General features: G+C 45.4%; 2 protein-coding genes across 3 annotated transcripts in view; one reads left to right on the top strand and one right to left on the bottom strand.

Moving 5' to 3' along the window:
• Positions 1-18228, top strand: part of LOC139056314 (uncharacterized) — a 37727-nt gene that overhangs the window by 18113 nt on the left and 1386 nt on the right. The gene's annotated exons all lie outside the window — the stretch shown is intronic.
• The window catches only part of LOC139056312 (uncharacterized), a 75751-nt gene continuing 73931 nt past the window's right edge, over positions 16409-18228 (bottom strand). For both annotated transcript variants that reach the window (XM_070534467.1, XM_070534468.1), the window contains one exon: positions 16409-16803. In XM_070534467.1, coding sequence (XP_070390568.1) covers positions 16446-16803 — 358 coding nt within the window. In that variant the 3' untranslated portion in view covers positions 16409-16445. The remainder of the gene's footprint in view (positions 16804-18228) is intronic.

Raw genomic sequence — 18228 nt, 5'->3', positions numbered from 1 at the left:
ATAGCAACAGAAAGTGGACCTGGAAAAGCCCTAATGGTGAAACAAGAAACGAAATTGACTTCATACTTTCTGCTGATCCCAGCATAGTGCATGATGTAGAAGTGATAGGTAGGGTAAAGTGCAGTGATCATATGTTAGTGAGGGCTAGGATTCACTTCGATTTGAAGAGAGAAAGAGCAAAATTGGTCAAGAAGAAACAGGTCAGCTTAGAGGCAGTAAGGGTAAAAGCAGACAAATTCAGGCTCGTACTTGCAAACAAATATGCAGCCTTAGAACAGAGAGATAATGATGACATAGAGCTAATGAATGAAACCGTAAGTAAGTTGGCTTCAGAGGCACCAATTGAAGTGGGAGGTAAGGCACCAAGGCAACCAGTAGGCAAGCTCTCTCAAGTAACAAAGGACCTAATAAAGAAACGACAAAAAATGAGAGTCTCCAACTAAAGAGATAGAATAGAATTCACGGGACTGTCAAAACTGATCAACAAGACGAAAATAAGTGATATTCTAAACTATAACGCGAGAAAGACTGAAAGAGCCGTAAAAATAGACGCAGCCTGAAATCAGTGAGAAAGAAACTTGGCATAGGACAAACCAAGATGTATGCACTGAAAGATAAGCAGGGTAGCATTATTAGCAATCTCGAAGATATAGTAAAAGCAGCGGAATAATTCTATACTGACCGGTATAGTACCCAAAGGAGTCAGGATACCTCAATTAGAAACAGTAATGAGCAGGATATAGGAACTCCTCCTATAACTAGCGATGAGGTCAGAAGGGCCTTGCAAAGCATGGAACGAGAAAAAGTGGCAGGAGAAGATGGAATAACATTCGATTTAATCAAAGGTGGAGGAGACATAATGCTTGGAAAACTGGCGGCTCTTTATACGAAGTGTCTATCGACTGCAAGGGCCCCAGAAAACTGGAAGTATGCAAACATTATACTAATCCACAAAAAGGGAGACGTTAAAGAATTGAAAAATTATGGGATCATTAGCTTACTGCCAGTATTATACAAAATATTTACCAAAACAACCTCCTCCAATAGAATAACGGCAACACTAGACTTTAGTCAACCAACGGAACAGGCTAGCTTTAGGAAGGGATACTCTACAATGGTTCACATCCATGTCATTAATCAGGTTATCAAGAAATCCGCAGAGTATAATAAGTCTCTCTATATGGCTTTCATAGATTACGAAAAGGCATTTTATTCAGTATGGATACCAACAGTCATAGCGGCATTACGTCATCAAGAAGTACAGAACGTTTTCGTATATACCTTGGAAACTATCTACAGAGGTTCTACAGCTACCTTAATTCGACACAAGAAAAGCAGGAAGATACCTATAAAGAAAGGTGTCAGACAGGGAGAGACAACCTCTCCAATGCTATTCACTGCGTGCTTAGAATATGTATTCAAGCTATTAAACTGGGAAGGCTTAGAGTAAAGATCGACGGCAAATATCTAAGCAATCTTTGGTTTGCCGATGACATTTTTCTATGCAGCAACAGTGTAGACGAGTTACAACAAATGATTGAGGACCTTAACAGAGAGAGTGTAAGAGTAGAGTTGAAGATTAATTTGCAGAATACAAAGATAATGATAAATAGCCGGGCAAAGGAACAAGAGTTCAGGATCGCCAGACGGCCTCTAGAGTCTGTGAAGGAGTACGTTTACCTAGGTCAGTTAATCACAGCGAACCCTGGTCATGAGAAGGAAATTCACAGAAGAGTAAAACTGGGATCGATCGCATACGGCAGACATTGCCAGCTCCTGACTGGAAGCTTACCATTATCATTGAAAAGGAAGGTGTACAATAAGTGCATTACACCAGTGCTGACTTATGGGGCAGAGACTGTAATGTAATGCACCGGTTAGATACCCGTTGGACCATTAGGGTTACAGAATAGGTACCAAGAGAAGGAAAACGCAATCGAGGACGAGAGAAGACTAGGTGGAGCGATGAAATTAGGAAATTCGTGGGCGCTAGTTGGAATCAGTTGGCGCAGGACAGGGATATTGGAGATCGCAGGGAGAGGCGTTCGCCCTGCAGTGGACATAAAACAAGCTGGTGGTGGTGGTGGTGGTGGTGAAAGATGGTGGTATGATGATGATGATGATGATGATGATGATGACTATGTGTTGCTCGAAGTGAACGACAAGAAACAGTTCGAGAAACTATCTGGACTTGTTGAAATTAGTAATACCCCCATCTCGATGAACCCGCATCGTTCTCTGAACAGTACACGCGGTGTCGTAACTGAGCAAGATCTCCTAGACTTGAGTGAAACCAAGCTGCTTAAAGGCTGGAAGGAACAGCACGTGACAATTGTTCAAAGACTAAAGATCAGGCGGGATGGCAAAGAGATCCCCACTAAACACTTAATTTTGACATTATGCACAAGCACTTTACCAGAATATATTGAAACAGGCTATATGAAAATCCACCTTAGACCCTACATTCCGAACCCGCGCCGCTGCTTCAAGTGCCAGCGATTTGGTCACGGCTCTCAGAGCTGCCGGGACCGTGCCACATGTGCAAAGGGCGCGTCACACGACCATTCTGCCGACTGATAATTGTACTGAGGCACACCACTGCGCAAACTGCGAGGGTGGCCACCATGTACACTCCCGGCCATATCCTTCATGGAAAAGGGAAAAGAAATAATGACGCTCAAGATGAAGGAGAACTTTTCCTTTCAGGAAGCGCGAAAGCGTATTTCCTTCCTTCATACCGCAGGGAATGCTGTTGCGGCGCGTAAGGGGCCAACGCGGAAGCAGACTACGGCATCGGCCTGGACCACAAAGAGTGTGGCCGCGGCAGTGCCACCAGCTCCCCAGGCGACATCAGCCGGCTCTGCTGCGCCATCTCTGAAGGAGAGTCCATCAACCTCCGGGTTGGTGGCCTCCAAAGCCCTGCTTTTCGAGGCGAGGCCTACCCCGAAAACAACCCGTTCAAGTGAGCGGAAGTCCAGCGGCTCTCAGCAGGCGCTGGACACAGCCCCTAGACAAACGGCGCAGCCAGCGACCTGGCAGCGCCGCGATTCTCGCGACCGCTCCAAATGGAAAGCACGCATCACGGCGCCCGGAAAGGCACCTGTGATCTAACCTTTCCTTTCCAGAAGACACAGTCTCAAACTCTGTCAAAATGGATACACTAATATGCAATGGAGCGTGAGAAGTCTCCTCCACAATCTTGACGACATAACAGAACTCTTACACAAACTTAATCCGAAGGTACTGCGTGTTCATAAAACACTTAAAAGCTACACAAATTTTATGCGGTCATACACCATTTTTCGTAAACATCGTGACGAGGCTAATACTTCATCCGGCGGTGTAGCCATAATTGTCAGTAAGACTGTTGCTTGCCAACTCTTGCCCCTTCGGACGTCCCTCAAGGCAGTTGCAGTGCAAGCAATTCTTTTTAATAAAGTGGTTGCCGTCTGCTCTATCTATATACCTTCGAACTATCACGTGAGCAAAACTGAATTCTACGTACTTATTAACGAACATCCTGAGCCGTTTCTTTTTGTCGGGGACTTTTATGCTCAAACAGTCTGTGGTGAGCTTCCCGGACTGATTCGAGGGGTCGACTGATCGAATCCTTTCTTGTGACTTCTGGTAGGTGCCTAGTTAATAGGAAAGAACCCACCTACTATATTATTGCGCATAATTCATATTCCTCGATAGGCTTAGCGCTTGGATCTTCCATACTTTTTTCTTACTTAGAATGGAATATAATAGAAAATCTGTTTGGGAGTGACCACTTCCCGGTAACTCTGAACCTACTAACACAACACGACATTCATCCACATTTACCTCGCTGGAAACCTCAATCGACTGATTGGAAGCGTTTTAAGGAATCTACTTACTTATCACAAGATTTTAAGCGCTATTTAGCATAGATTATGCTGTAGCATATTTTACCGCTTTAATTGTTGATGCGACGGAAAGTTCATTCCACAAACAAACGGTCAGCCATATAAGAAACGTATTCCCTGATGGAATAAAACTGCAGAGATGCACGAAAAGGACAAGATAAGGCATGGGCCAGACTGCGCCAATATCCAATGGGGGAAAATTACATTGCATTTAAACATATCAAGTCACAAGGACGGCGCACGAGACGGCAGGCTAAGAGAGCAAGCTGGGAGAGGTGTCTCTCAGGCATCAATTCCTATAACGAGGAGGCTAAAGCATGGAATGGATTGACAAGGCTAAAAGGGCAGCAGTTCAACCCATTACCTTTGATCGATGACCGAGGAAATACCTTGGAAAACCAGGCCTACGCCCTTGGCATACACTTCGTGCGTGTATCAAGCTCCATAAATTACTCAGAATCATTCCTTAAATATAAGCAAATAGCAGAGCTTAACCCTTTCAGGCGCCACTTGCAATTATGCATAGAAAAAAATCTTTTTATATATAAACATTCTTTTTGGGACCTAAGAAACACAAAACCATTGAATTCTTGAAAGTTATTATGAAACTTTATTATTTGCAACATCGTACACAATTGTGTACACAGCGCCTCGGTGGTCACAAAATTCACTTGTGGAAGGCGAGGAAGCAATTGCTCTCTTTCGTCAGGCACAGTTGCACGGCGCATTTCATGCAGAATATCCGGGTGCCTCATGTGCACTTCTCGAGCTTGCACCTAATTCGCACGTTCTGGTCGCGGGATTCGGACCAATGGTCAAAGGAGTCGTAGTGCGCGCCGGTGCAAGGACGCGATATTCTTGCTTTTTTGCCATATCTTTGGTTGTGGTGCTTGGATCTCTGCAAGAGAAGGCCTTCCACGCTTTTTCTCGGGTAGTACCGATTTAATTAATGCTTCGGCAGCTTGCAAGAAAGCGAAAATTCATGAAATATAGGAGTTTAGCTCCAGGCAGCGTTTGATTGTCATGGTGGTAGTCCAGCCAAGAATTGCAGATACCCAGGTTCACAAAAGGAAAAAACACTCTGTGTCCACTTGTTCAGCTTGCGTTTCCCCTGCAGCAGCGTCTTCCTCTTTTGTGAGGTTGGTGAACGCAGCTGCAACGCAGGCGTCGGTCGCTTCGCACGTGGCTTCTTCTTCGTCACTTTCCCCAACGTCTGAAACATTTATCAGCAATGAGCTCCAAAAGCCTTTCAGCTGTCTTTTGGGTTTTCTTATACTTGTTTGCAGTGTAGAAAGAACGACGAATGGCCAAAAAACCTGGAAAGAAAATCAAAGCAACTCTCAGCGTTCTTCATTTCTGCAGCGACTACGGCGCTTTGTACACAATCGTGTACACATGCGCGTGCGAGCGTTAGCGTTCGGTCATCTCCTCAGAAAGGATAAAATTATCACTCCTCGGTACTTCATATGATGCACAAGTGCGTCTGATTTTTTTCGCTTGCCACAATAAGAAAAAGTGGCTCTAAAAAAAATAAGAACTTGACTCACCGCTCTTTGCTGCTCCGGCGTCCACCATTTCTTGTTTTGATATGAACATCTTCACCGAAATGCGACATATCGTGCCCAAAATGCACATGGTTGTCAGTTTAAAGTTTGGGAATGTGCTAAAACCAACCTAATAGAAAATTGCGTGTCCTAAACGCGAAAAAAACACCAGAAGTACAATGTACACAATTGTGTACAAGGCGCCTTAAAGGGTTAAGCTAGTAAACCGTAAATGCATGCTAAATCTACCATACAACTCTCCTTTTAATATTGCCGAGCTTAGAGCTGCGTTGAGCGTGTGTATGAGCTCTGCGCAGGGATTTAGAACCATGCATTACATGATTAAAAATCTTCATACCGACACACAGATCACAGTTCTGGCACTTTTCAACTCTATTTTGGCTGCGGGATACCTTGCATCCTCATGGAAAGAAGCTATCCTATTACCGGTCATGAAACAAGGCAAAGACCCATCCGACGTTTCAAGTTACCGTCCAATAGCACTCACAAGTTGCATATGCAAACTCTTCCGAGAAAAATGATAAATCCTCGTCTTTTACATCTCCTTGAATCGAATAAAATGATCGACCCTTATCAGTGCGGCTTCAGAGAGGGTGGGTTGACTACTGACCAACGCGGGCGCATTGAAGCAAACATTCGCGACGCCTTTATACATAAGCACTTCTTTCTTTCTGTTTTCTTAGACATGGAAAAAAAATGTGACCCGACTTGGAGATATGGGATTTTGCGACATCTCTCAGAAATGGGCATTCGGGGGAATATGCTTAATGCAAACGAAAGTTACTTATCACCCCGTACATTTCGTGTTAGAGTGAGCAATGCTATATCCAGGCCATTTACACAAGAAGCTTGGGTGCCACAAGGAGGGGTATTAAGCTATACCCTTTTTATCATCAAAATAAATTACCTGCGTTTCTATACCGCAGAACGTGTTTTATTCTGTATACGTAGATGACGTACAATTAGGTTTCAAGTCATGTAACCTTGCTATTTGTGAGCGACATGTCCAGCTTGGCTTGAACAAAGTGTCTAAATGGGCAGAAGAAAACGGCTTTAAACTGAATCGTCTTAAAAGCTCCTGTGTCCTTTTCATACGAAAAAGAGGCTTATATTGCAAAGCCCAGTGTAGAACTACATGAACAGCACATACCAATTGTCAAACAACACAAATTTTTAGGCGTCATACTAGATTCGAAACTGACCTTCATTCCACACTTAAAATACCTCAAAGAGAAATTTCTAAAAACAATGAACGTGCTTAAAATCTTATCACATACAACATGGAACAGCGACAGGAAGTGTCTGATGAACGTGTACAAAAGTCTCATACGTACACGCTTAGACTATGGGGCCATAGTGTATCAATCAGCCAGTCCAAGCGCCTTGACGATGCTTGACCTTGCGTATCGCCCAGGTATCCGCTTGGCGACCGGTGCCTTCAGGACAAGTCCTGTAGTGAGCCTCTACGTTGAAGCTAACGAGTGGTCGTTTCATCTTCAGAGGTCGTACTCCACTTTCATGCACTTTCTAAAAGTGAGCGCAAACCGTGACAATACCTCTTATCTAAGTATAAACGACGTGACATCTGCAATGCTCTTTAATATTCGACCTGCAGCTGGAGAACCTGTCTCTCTGCGCATAAGAAAGCTTGCTGAGGAAATGCAAGTTTCAATTCATGAGCAAAACCTGATGGTCCCAGCTAAGCCATTGACACCATGGCAGTGGAAACCCATGAATGCGATACATCATTCGTAGAGGTGACGAAACACGCCCCAGAGGCACATATTCGAATACATTTCTTGGAACTTCAGTCGAAGAACTCGTGCATAGAGATTTACATTGGCGCTTCTAAGCCACATGCAGACGTGTTTTATGCTGCAATCAGACTATGCTTCTCCGAATTCGATGTGCAGCATCCGGAAATGTGTATCTTAATCGCGGAAGCTTATGCAATACTATCTGCTGTTAAACAAATCAAGCAAAGCTGCGCAAAGCCATTATATACATGGATTCCCTAAGCGTCGTAAAAGACCTAATGCCCCTGCGCAAACGTCGTAACGCTGTATTCACCGAGCTTTATTACGTTATCTTCACATCGTACATGTCTCAGCAGCAAGTCATTATATGCTGGGTACCTGGACATAGGGGCATTGAGGGTAATATGCTGGCTGACCAAATTGCTACATCAATTGCATCGCAAGCCATTCATCCTACCGCTGCTATCCCTGCCTTAGATCTAAAGCCTTTTCTCCAGAAGAAACTCATAAGCCACTGGCAGCGCTTATGGGATGCTGAAACAAATAATAAGGTTCACTTGATTAAGCCACAGTTTGGTTATTGGCTCTCCGCAACGAAAGCACGACGAACAGATGTGCTATTCTGTCGTCTCAAAATAGGACACAGATATGCCACACACAGTTTGCTGCTGACTGGAAATGAACCACCAACCTGCCGTAGATGGGGTGTAATTAAGGCTCACCGTCTTTCGCGTCCTCTTAGAGTGTCGGGAAGCCGAAAGAGAGAGAAAGGAATACTACCCTGTAGCATACCAGCAGCACATCGCCCTTCATCCTGTAATGCTTCTTGGTAAAGAACCGTTTTTTGACACCAGATCAGTCCTAAGTTTCTTAAACGATGTTGTCTTACATGTTGTTGCCCTTGCGAATCAGCAGCGCATCCTCTCTCCAGAGGATGTCGCTGTGATGATAGTTTTCTACAGCAGATGCCTCCAAGCGCTTGCGTTTCAAGGGCTCTCTTAAGGCAGTAGTCTTTCTTGGAAACGTCTGGCTTGATGTCTTTTAGTGTATCGTCATTCTTTCAGAATGTCTCTTTCGTGTCCTTAGAACTCCTCATTAGCCACTTCCATTTTTTATTACATATAACTTTTACGCACTTTACAGAGATCGCTTTTAGGCCCCTTTACAGTCATGTCAACTCTACCTCTCGTAATTCATCTATCCATTGCAAACTCATCAACACTGGCCTGGCACTCCTTGGTCATAATTGGCCCTTGCACCATAAAAACAAATTCATCATCATCATCATCATCATCATCTGACCGGTCAGCGCCAGTGGGCTTTAGAAATAGATGGTGATCCGGGTACATTTGCCAAAATAATGGTGCACGCTTACGTGTACTGTTGGTAATGTAATTCGACAGTCTGGACGATTGAAATTAATATGAAAGTAGAAAAGAATGTTCTAATACAGTCATCGGTGCCACTTTTTTACCAAACTAAAGGTATTGCTACAACCCCCCTGTTTTAAAAATGCATAATTGCTCGAATTATACGTTTTTCGAAGGCGTGATTACATGTCCATCAAAGGTGTAACGTGGGCCATACGCCGTAAATCCGCCAAAATTAAGGTGTCAAGTGTCAAATTGTGTCAAGAGCGAGTTTCTAGCATGTTGACATTTCCACATTAAAGGAAGGCATTCACAAACTAACCGCTCTCATTCGGCTGTGTATTACGGCGTTGCAAATTTTTACAGCCTCATGACGTTGTGTGTCTAGAATGTTCAGTACGTCTACTGTCTATTTATTTACTTTCATTTACTTACATACCTACAACGCCCAATGTTGGGCATTAGAGTAGTGGGAAGGAATATACAAATGATGGAAATACAGATGATTGATGGTACAAAAGGATACATCTAACACATAATACAACAAAATATTGATATTGAAAAAGACAGTACTTAATACAATATTACAGATAAGGTTATTATGAAATACAATATAAATAAAATTTAGTACATAGTACAACGTAATAATAATAATAATAATAATAATAATAATAATAATAATATTAATAATAATAATAATAATAATAATGACAACAAGCCATTAAGGCAAAAAACCGTGGACAGGAAAGGTTATTCTCCTATTCGGTCCGAAGCAAAAGACATTTTTGAACTAAACATACAAATGTTTTCGACAACAAATTTTCAAACACAGATGGCGTTGCTGTGACAATTTCCGGCGGCAGTTTATTCTAATCATGTATAGTTTTTGGAAAGAAGGAATGCTTATATAGATTGATACGGCATTTGTACTCTTGTAGTTTTAGCGGATGATCTGTTCTGGGTGGTGATATGTAACTTAATTGGGTTCTTCATGTATGTGTCCCTGGCGACGGATGCAGCACAGTTCTTTAATACATAGTCTGGAATGTGATCAGGACCAGATGCGGAACTAACTTTATCGTTCTTGAGCAGTGAAGCAACTCCCTGTTCTGTTATTTCTATGTTTTTCATTGTTCTAAGTCGGTAGGAATTGGTAAGCCTTTCACAATAGCAGCAGTGCCGGAAAATGATGATTGGAAGTAGTGATTAAAGTGCTCAGTTTTGCTGGTTACGTCATCACCATAATTTACGTCATCTATAGTATCAGGCACAGCTACTTTATTGTTCCTTTTACTTTTGACATACTTCCAGAGATATTTCGGATTAGATTTTATTTTGTCACCTAATGTGCCTAGGTAGATAGCCTCAGCTTTCCTCATTTCTTTGTTTATAGTCTTACTTAGGGCTTTCATCTTAAGATACGTGTTGGAATCCGGGCATGCGCAATATTTGCGATATAAACGGTGCTTTCTGTGAAGGTTGAATTGATCGAAGGTTGTGGTTCATCCACGGCTTATTAGTTTGCCGTCGGGAAGACACGATGCGTGATGGGACGTAAACTTGAACTAATGACAATAGCTTAGCTTTAAACAAACACCAGGCAGAATTAACGTCGATGTTTGAGGTTGGTCGACGAAATTCAGGTAGAAAAATGTCAAGGTCCAGAGATAGGGATGAGTAATCTTCTTTATTATAAAAGAACACCTTCCGTGGCGGTGGGCTTTTTCGGCGCATAGCAGTATACGTTAATTTTGCAGTAATGACTTCATGGTCGCTTATACCGGGAATTACGGTGATGCTGGACACAAGATCTCGATCATTACAGAAAAACAGATCAATTATGCTTTCATTAGCTGATTCTAACCTTGTTGAGCGCTCAACGAACTGGAACAGAGAGTTGGCTTTTATCAGCTCGCAAAATGCTGTGGAAATAAGAGACGAGGAATTGTTTTGAAAGTTTTCCCATTTAATATGGCGAAAGTTAAAGTCGCCACCAAGAATAATATATGTCCTGTTTAACGAGAGCATGATGTCATTCATATGAAAGAAAGGCTCCGGTGACCTGCAGTTTGGGGGCGTGTAGAACGATCCGAATGCTACAGAGTGGCCGTTTACGAGCATCACCCTACACCAGACCGTTTCACAAAGGCCGCTTTCTACGTTGATGGGAGTGCTGCTGAGACTGCTGTGGATCAAAGCAAAGAAACCACCACCGTGGCTGTTGCGGTCTTTTCTGTACACAGTGTAGTCTGACGGAAATAGTTCGCCGTTGTAGACTGAACTATCTAGCCATGACTCTGTGCCAATGACTACATGTGGTTTTGTCGATTCCAAAAGAGATTCAGACTCATTTTTTGTTTGTTTTTTAGACTTCGACAATTCACTACAATGAAATGCAGGTTGTAAGCTGTCTTCCGAGATGTAGCGAACTGTGATGGCTACCCGTCTAACTCGATTACGTCATCAGAACCAGCATTATACTTGTAGGTATTTTTACCTATTTTTAGCTTATTGAAGATAAGTTAAATCACTGCCACGTGATTTAGCAAACTGAAGCAACTTCTTGCGCTCAAAACAAACGTTCTTTTAGTAGTATTCACTAATGCCAAATTCTGTTCCCTTCAGCCTCGAGGCGGCCTCAAGGTCACGTTATCTTTCCTTAAAGGATATAAATTTTACTATTAATGGTCTTGTCTTGTGCTCAAAGTACCGCCCTATCCTATTGCTCTCTCCATAGATTTTAGTTCGAGTGACACATTTAATTTCTTTGTACATAAGGACGTAATCTTTTCTTCTGATTCAGCGCATGTCTCCTTCGCGGTGTCGGGAAGGCCGAAAAAAATCAAGTTATTCCGGCGAGACCTTTTTCTAGGTCGTCTTGGCTATCACGCACTGAGGCAAGTGCAGAAGTGGCCGAGTCAACACGAGATGAAATCCTTTCTATCGTGGCATGCAGTGATGTGAGGCGTGAATTGTTGGCGTTGGATACTTTTGTTTTGGAATTGGAATTTGATGCCTATGATTACCAGCACAACCACACAGCGAAGGTGTTAACTAAAGTGACTTGACTGCTGCCAACAAACTGGCAGCTGTCGCAATCGCCTACCTCTTCCAACGTTTTTCGGGCTGCAGGAAATGTTAGACGTCATCGACGCGTTGGCACTCCTTGGCACTGTAGCGTGCATCCCATATGTGGTGAGAATAAAACGCGAACACTTTCACATTGTCGCTATTCTTGTGCGTAATGCGACAACGACGAGTAATTATGTTGCGACACAGGCTTCAGGTGTAATGAATCACATTAAAACTGAAAAGTCGGTCTAGTCAGCCTCACACTTCCCGCGTAGATGGACATGGAGGCGGGAATTACCACAGACAGAAACCGGCAATTTTGCGAACTACTGAAATAAAAACATTTTCGCGCTCCGCAGTCATCATCAGCCTGGTTACGCCCACTGCAGGGGAAAGGCCTCTCCCATACTTCTTCAACTACCCCGGTCATGTACTAATTGTGGCCATGTTGTCCCTGCAAACTTCTTAATCTCATCCGCCCACCTAACTTTCTGCCGCCTCCTGGTATACGCTTCCCTTCCCTTGGAATCCAGTCCGTAAACCTTAATGATTATCGGTTATTTTCCCTCCTTATTACATGTCCTGCCCATGTCCATTTCTTTTTCTTGATTTCAACTAAGGTGTCATTTACCCGCGTTTGTTCCCTCACCCAATCTGCTCTGTTCTTATCCCTTAACGTTACACCCATCATTGTTCTTTCCATAGCTCATTGCGTCGTCCTCAATTAAAGCAGAACCCTTTTCGTAAGCCTCCAGGGTTCTGCCCCATACGTGAGTACTGGTAAGACACAGCTGTTATATACTTTTCTCTTGAGGGATAGTGGCAACCTGCTGTTCATGATATGAGATTGCCTGCCAAACGCACCCCAGCCCATTCTTACTCTTCTGATTATTTCAGTATCATGATCCGGATCCGTGGTCACTACCTGCCCTAAGTAGATGTATTCCCTTACCACTTCCCGTGCCTCGCTGCCTATCGTAAACTGCTGTTCTCTTTCGAGACTGTTAAACATTAGTTTTCTGCAGATTAATTTTTACACCCACTCTTCTGCTTTGCCTCTCCAGGTCAGTGAGCATGCATTGCAATTGGTCCCCTGAGTTACTAAGCAAGGCAATATCATCAGCGAATCTCAAGTTACTAAGGTATTCTCCATTAACTCTTATCCCCAATTCTTCCCACTCCAGGTCTCTGAATACCTCCTGTAAACATGCTGTGAATAGCATTGGAGATATCGTATCTCCCTGCCTGACGCCTTTCTTTATTGGGATTTTGCTACATTCTTTATGGAGATCTACGGTGGCTGTGGAGCCGCTATAGATATCTTTCTGTATTTTTACATATGGCTCGACTACATCCTGATTCTGTAGTGCCTTCATGACTGCTGAGGTTTCGACCGAATCAAACGCTTTTTCGTAATCAATGAAAGCTATATATAAGCGTTAGTTATATTCAGCACATTTCTCTATCACCTGATTGATAGTGTGAATATGGTCTATTGTTGAGTAGGCATTACGGAATCCTTCCTGGTCCTTTGGTTGACAGAAGTAAATGGTGTTCCTGATTCTATTTGCGATTACCTTAGTAAATACTTTGTAGGCAACGGACAGTAAGCTGATCGGTCTATAATTTTTCAAGTCTTTGGCGTCCCCTTTCTTATGGATTAGGATTGTGTTAGCGTTCTTCCAAGATTCCGGTACGCTCGAGGTGATGAGACATCGTGTATACAGGGTGGCCAGTTTTTCTAGAACAATGTGCCCATCATCCATCGACAAATCTCCTGTTACCTGATCCTCCCCAGCTGCCTTCCCCCTTTGCATAGCTCCCAAGGCGTTCTTTACTTCTTCCGGCGTTACCTTTGGGATTTCGAATTCCTCTAGACTATTCTCACTCACATTATCGTCGTGGGTGCTACCAGTACTGTATAAATCTCTGTAGAACTCCTCAGCCACTTGAACTACCTCATTCATATTAGTAATTGTATTGCCGGCTTTGTCTCTTAACGTACACATCTGATTCTGGCCTGTTCCTCCCAGGCCGATTGTTGCTGTCCGTCTCAGCCTCAACGTATACCTCGCGGGACAACGCATTCCGGAGAAGACCACCATTCGGATCCTGGGGATGTGGCTTCAATCCAATCAACGGTGCAATCATACTCTGACACTGCTGAAGACTGCCACCATGCAGGTAGCCCGTATGATCAACAGAGTATCTAGCAAGAGACACGGTATGAAGGAGAGTGACACACTTAGGCTAGTCACGAGCCTCGTGGTTAGCAGAATGGTGTATAGCCTTCCCTACCACAAATGCATCAAGCAAGAAGAAGAACAAGCGGAAGCCATACTGCGAAAGGCGTACAAAACTGCGCTTCACCTGCCGCAGCGCACATCGACCGAGAAACTGCTGGCCCTGGGACTGCACAATACCTTCAGTGAACTAAGAGAAGCACTACTATGCTCTCAGGCACGTAGGTTGATGCAGACCCCCACGGGAAGGGTGCTCCTGCGAAGATATGGCGGCGGCAACATGATTCAAGAGATCGAGCGTACCGAGGCCATTCCAGACAAGTATCGCAGTACACTGCGAGTTGCACCGATACCCAAGAATATGAACCGGAACCTGCACAAGGCGCGTAGAGAAGCAAGAGCGGAGTACGTGCAGAGAACCTTGGCGAACAAGGACAACACAAGGTATACGGATGCGGCAACGTTCGTCAAAGACGGAAGACACAATAGCAGAGCAGTGGCGTCGGTGGTTAATTCGGACCTCAAGGAGATCACCAGCGCATCACTACAGGACTGCACGATAGTCGAGGCCGAAGAGGCAGCTGTGGCTCTGGCAGCACTGGAGGGCTATCGATCTGGCAGGTCCCTAACAATAATAACAGACTCTCAAGCAGCATGCCGTAATTATAAAAACGGCAGAACTGGGCGCAGAGCACGCCACATACTCTGCTCATGCGACCCGGGAAACAATTAAAGTTCAGCATACCATAATCTGGGTACCAGGGCACACTGGCATAACAGGGAACCAAGAGGCGGATAGGATAGCTCGAGGGCATACCAACCGGGCGTCCGACACATCCAGCCTTGAGGAACCCGAGTCAATACCCATGGGCTACTCAGATATGCTAAATTATTATAAAGGGGTCAGACTGAAGCACCCGACCCCGGATAAGGATCTAAGCAGAGAGGATGCTGTTGCATGGCGACAACTGCAGACGGGTACTTTCCCGAATCTAAACCTTCTGAATAAAATTTTCCCTACACAATATGAGGCTATGCGCCCATGGTGTGGAGAGAAACCAGATCTGTACCACATATCATGGGCCTGTCAAAATATTGAGTCCCCAACTATCTACAAAATTAAAAACCCGAGTGCGGAACAGTGGGAGAGTATGCTTTCCAGCGTAAGCTTTAAGTTAACGGCCAAAAGCGCCTAGTAGAGCGAGCTCGCGGGTTGGCCATACTCAGTGGAGCCTTGGACTAGGGTACCAACCCTGTGATTGCGGGCAGAAAAATCCATCAGAAGATGGAAGAGGCCGTCTGAAGCCGCGATGATCTCTTTTCTAGAGCCCAATAAATGTTTTTCGATCCGATCCGATGCCTATTCCTAGTTTCTTCTTCACTGCTTTTAGGCTTCCTGCATTCCTGAGAGCATGTTCAATTCTATCCATACTATAGTTCCTTATGTCAGCTGTCTTGCGCTTGTTGATTTAGAAAGTTCTGCCAGTTCTGTTCTAGCTGTAGGGTTAGATGCCTTCATACATTGGCGTTTCTTGATCAGATCTTTCGTCTCCTGCGATAGCTTACTGGTATCCTGTCTAACGGAGTTACCACCGACTTCTATTGCACACTCCGCAATGATGCCCATAAGATTGTGGTTCATTGCTTCAACACTAAGATCCTCTTCCTGAGTTAATGCCGAATACCTGTTCTGTAGCTTCCTCCGGAATTTCTTTAGTTTGCCTCTTACCGCTAACTCATTGATTGGGTTCTTATGTACCAGTTTCTTTCGTTCCCTCCTCAGGTCTAGGTTAATTCGAGTTCTTACCATTCTGTGGTCACTGCAGCGCACCTTGCCGAGCACGTCCACATCTTGTATGATGCCAGGGTTAGCGCAGAGTATGAAGTCTATTTCATTTCTAGTCTCGCCATTCGGGCTCCTCCACGTGCACTTTCAGCTATCCCGCTTGCGGAAGAAGGTATTCATTATCCGCATATTATTCTGTTCCGCAAACTCTACTAATAACTCTCCCCTGCTATTCCTAGAGCCTATGCCATATTCCCCCACTGACTTGTCTACAGCCTGCTTCTTGCCTACCTTGGCATTGAAGTCGCCCATCAGTATAGTGTATTTTGTTTTGACTTTACCCATCGCCGATTCCACGTCTTCATAGAAGCTTTCGACTTCCTGGTCATCATGAGTGGATGTAGGGGCGTAGACCTGTACGACCTTCAATTTGTACCTCTTAAGTTTCACAACAAGACCTGCCACCCTCTCGTTAATGCTATAGAATTCCTGTATATTACCAGCTATATCCTTATTAATAAGGAATCCGACTCCTAGTTTTCGTCTCTCCGCTAAGCCCCGGTAGCACAGGACGTGTCCGCTCCGCAGTAATATATTGCGAATTCGGGGCCCTAGTCAGGCTAAACTTTGCTTCATTCGAAGGCAACTCCGGTCATGATTTGTCAAACACCTTTTAATTACAGTGCAGACTGAGTGGCACTCCGTCCCCCCCCCCCCCCCCCAAAAAAAAAGAAATGTTCCGCGCGGTGCTGCGACGGACGCCCTTCAGCCCTGGCACGCCCGCTGGCAGGCCTTCACCGATTCGAACTGGTTGTTTCCGACGAGGCAACGCCGGTCGAGGAGCGTCGCGTGAGACGCGTTGACACAGCGGGCGCTCCCTTCTGCTTGCATGTCCGCGAAGTAAGGGTACCGCAGGTGCTCCAGGCCGCACTCCCCGGGCGCCGGAACTCCGCAGCGGGGGGAGTCGGCCTCCGACGGCCCGCCGTCCTCCACGCACTGGAGGGAGCACTCGCCGAGTGTCCTGTAGACGCCGGGCTGACTGGCGGGACACCTCCCGTGAGGGAAAGTCCACTTGGTGCAGCCGGTACCGTTGAAGTACCAGAACGAGGCGGCCACGTCTTGCCTGCGACAACGAGCGTTTCGTACAAGGCGTGCACTTGGGGCTATAGTTGCAGTCTTCGATGTATATCCGAGTAAGTTGAGCTACGCAGGTTGCTGGAAACATGATGAATGAAGGGTGTTTTGTTTCGCGTGTCTCTTTTTCTATCCTCCGCTAGTGTTGTTTCCAGTAGCCCGTGTGGCGCAGCTTACCCATTGAGTTCCGTACCCATATTCACAGGCAGCGCTTGAGACAGAGGTGATAGTAATTTGTGTATACATTTCATTTTAATGCGAAGCTTTCCTTACGAAATCTCCTAAACTTTCCTGACCGTGGCCGCTGCTGGGTGCTACTGCTGTCTCGTCGAATGGGCCTCACTTTAAAAAAAAATTTTATCGACCGATGGAAGGGCCGAAAAAATTACCGACGATTACGTTACTTCCTAATGCGAAATTTGAGCGCAGCAAATAAGCTGTTTCACCTTTTCGATAGATTGAGGCAAAGAAATCGAGCAACACATGTATGCGCTATCACAGAATTTTTCTTTTATTTTTCACACGTATTCCTTTAACAAAGACTCCACTAACAGTTCTTGACAGTCATGAAGGAAGCTTTACCGTCGGTAATGTCGGAAACGTTACGTCGGAAAGGTGACATTCCTCATTTGATTTGCATTACCGTCGGTTTACAGACATCAGCAATGTCTGTAAACTGTCGCCGGAAAGCATTTGTTGCACCCTGACTGTTTGCGAGCCTTTGTTTGCGTTTGGCCTCGGCCTCGGCCGCGCGAACGGTAGAGTCTTCTCTGCGACGGCGATGAGCTTCTGCTTCAGCCTCGCTTACTGCTGGTTGCTCTCGACGGCGGCGATGAGCCTCCGCTTCGGCGGTGCGAACGGCAGGGTCTTCTCGGCGGCGGCGATGAGCTTCTGCTTCAGCCTCGCTTACTGCTGGTTGCTCTCGACGGCGGCGATGAGCCTCCGCTTCGGCGGCGCGAACTGCAGGGTCTTCTCGGCGGCGGCGATGAGCTTCTGCTTCAGCCTCGCTTACTGCTGGTTGCTCTCGACGGCGGCGATGAGCCTCCGCTTCGGCGGCGCGAACGGCAGGGTCTTCTCGTCGGCGGCGCTTAGCCTCTGCTTCGGCGACGCGTACTCCTGGATCATCTCGACGGCGGGGACGGTAAGCTTCTGCTTCGGCGGCACGCACCTCTGGATTCTGACGGCGACGGCGCTGGGCCTCTGCTCTGGCAGCTCGTTTAGCAGCAGCAGCAGCAGCAGCAGCAGACGGAGGACTTCCATCGGTCGTCTCGCTCATGGCTCAGAAAGAACTGGCAGATAATTTCGCAGTGGCGAACGGCAGCGGCAATTTCGGCTCGGGCGGTGCACATATACAGATCCGCCGCCACCGATCTGGCTCTCTGATTGCCACCGCACAGGGGTTGCATTGGAGGAG

This window comes from Dermacentor albipictus, chromosome 2, assembly GCF_038994185.2.
Source record: "Dermacentor albipictus isolate Rhodes 1998 colony chromosome 2, USDA_Dalb.pri_finalv2, whole genome shotgun sequence".
Classification (NCBI taxonomy): domain Eukaryota; kingdom Metazoa; phylum Arthropoda; class Arachnida; order Ixodida; family Ixodidae; genus Dermacentor; species Dermacentor albipictus.
The sequence above is the reverse complement of the archived record's forward strand: the minus strand, read 5'-3'. Positions and strand labels throughout refer to the sequence as shown.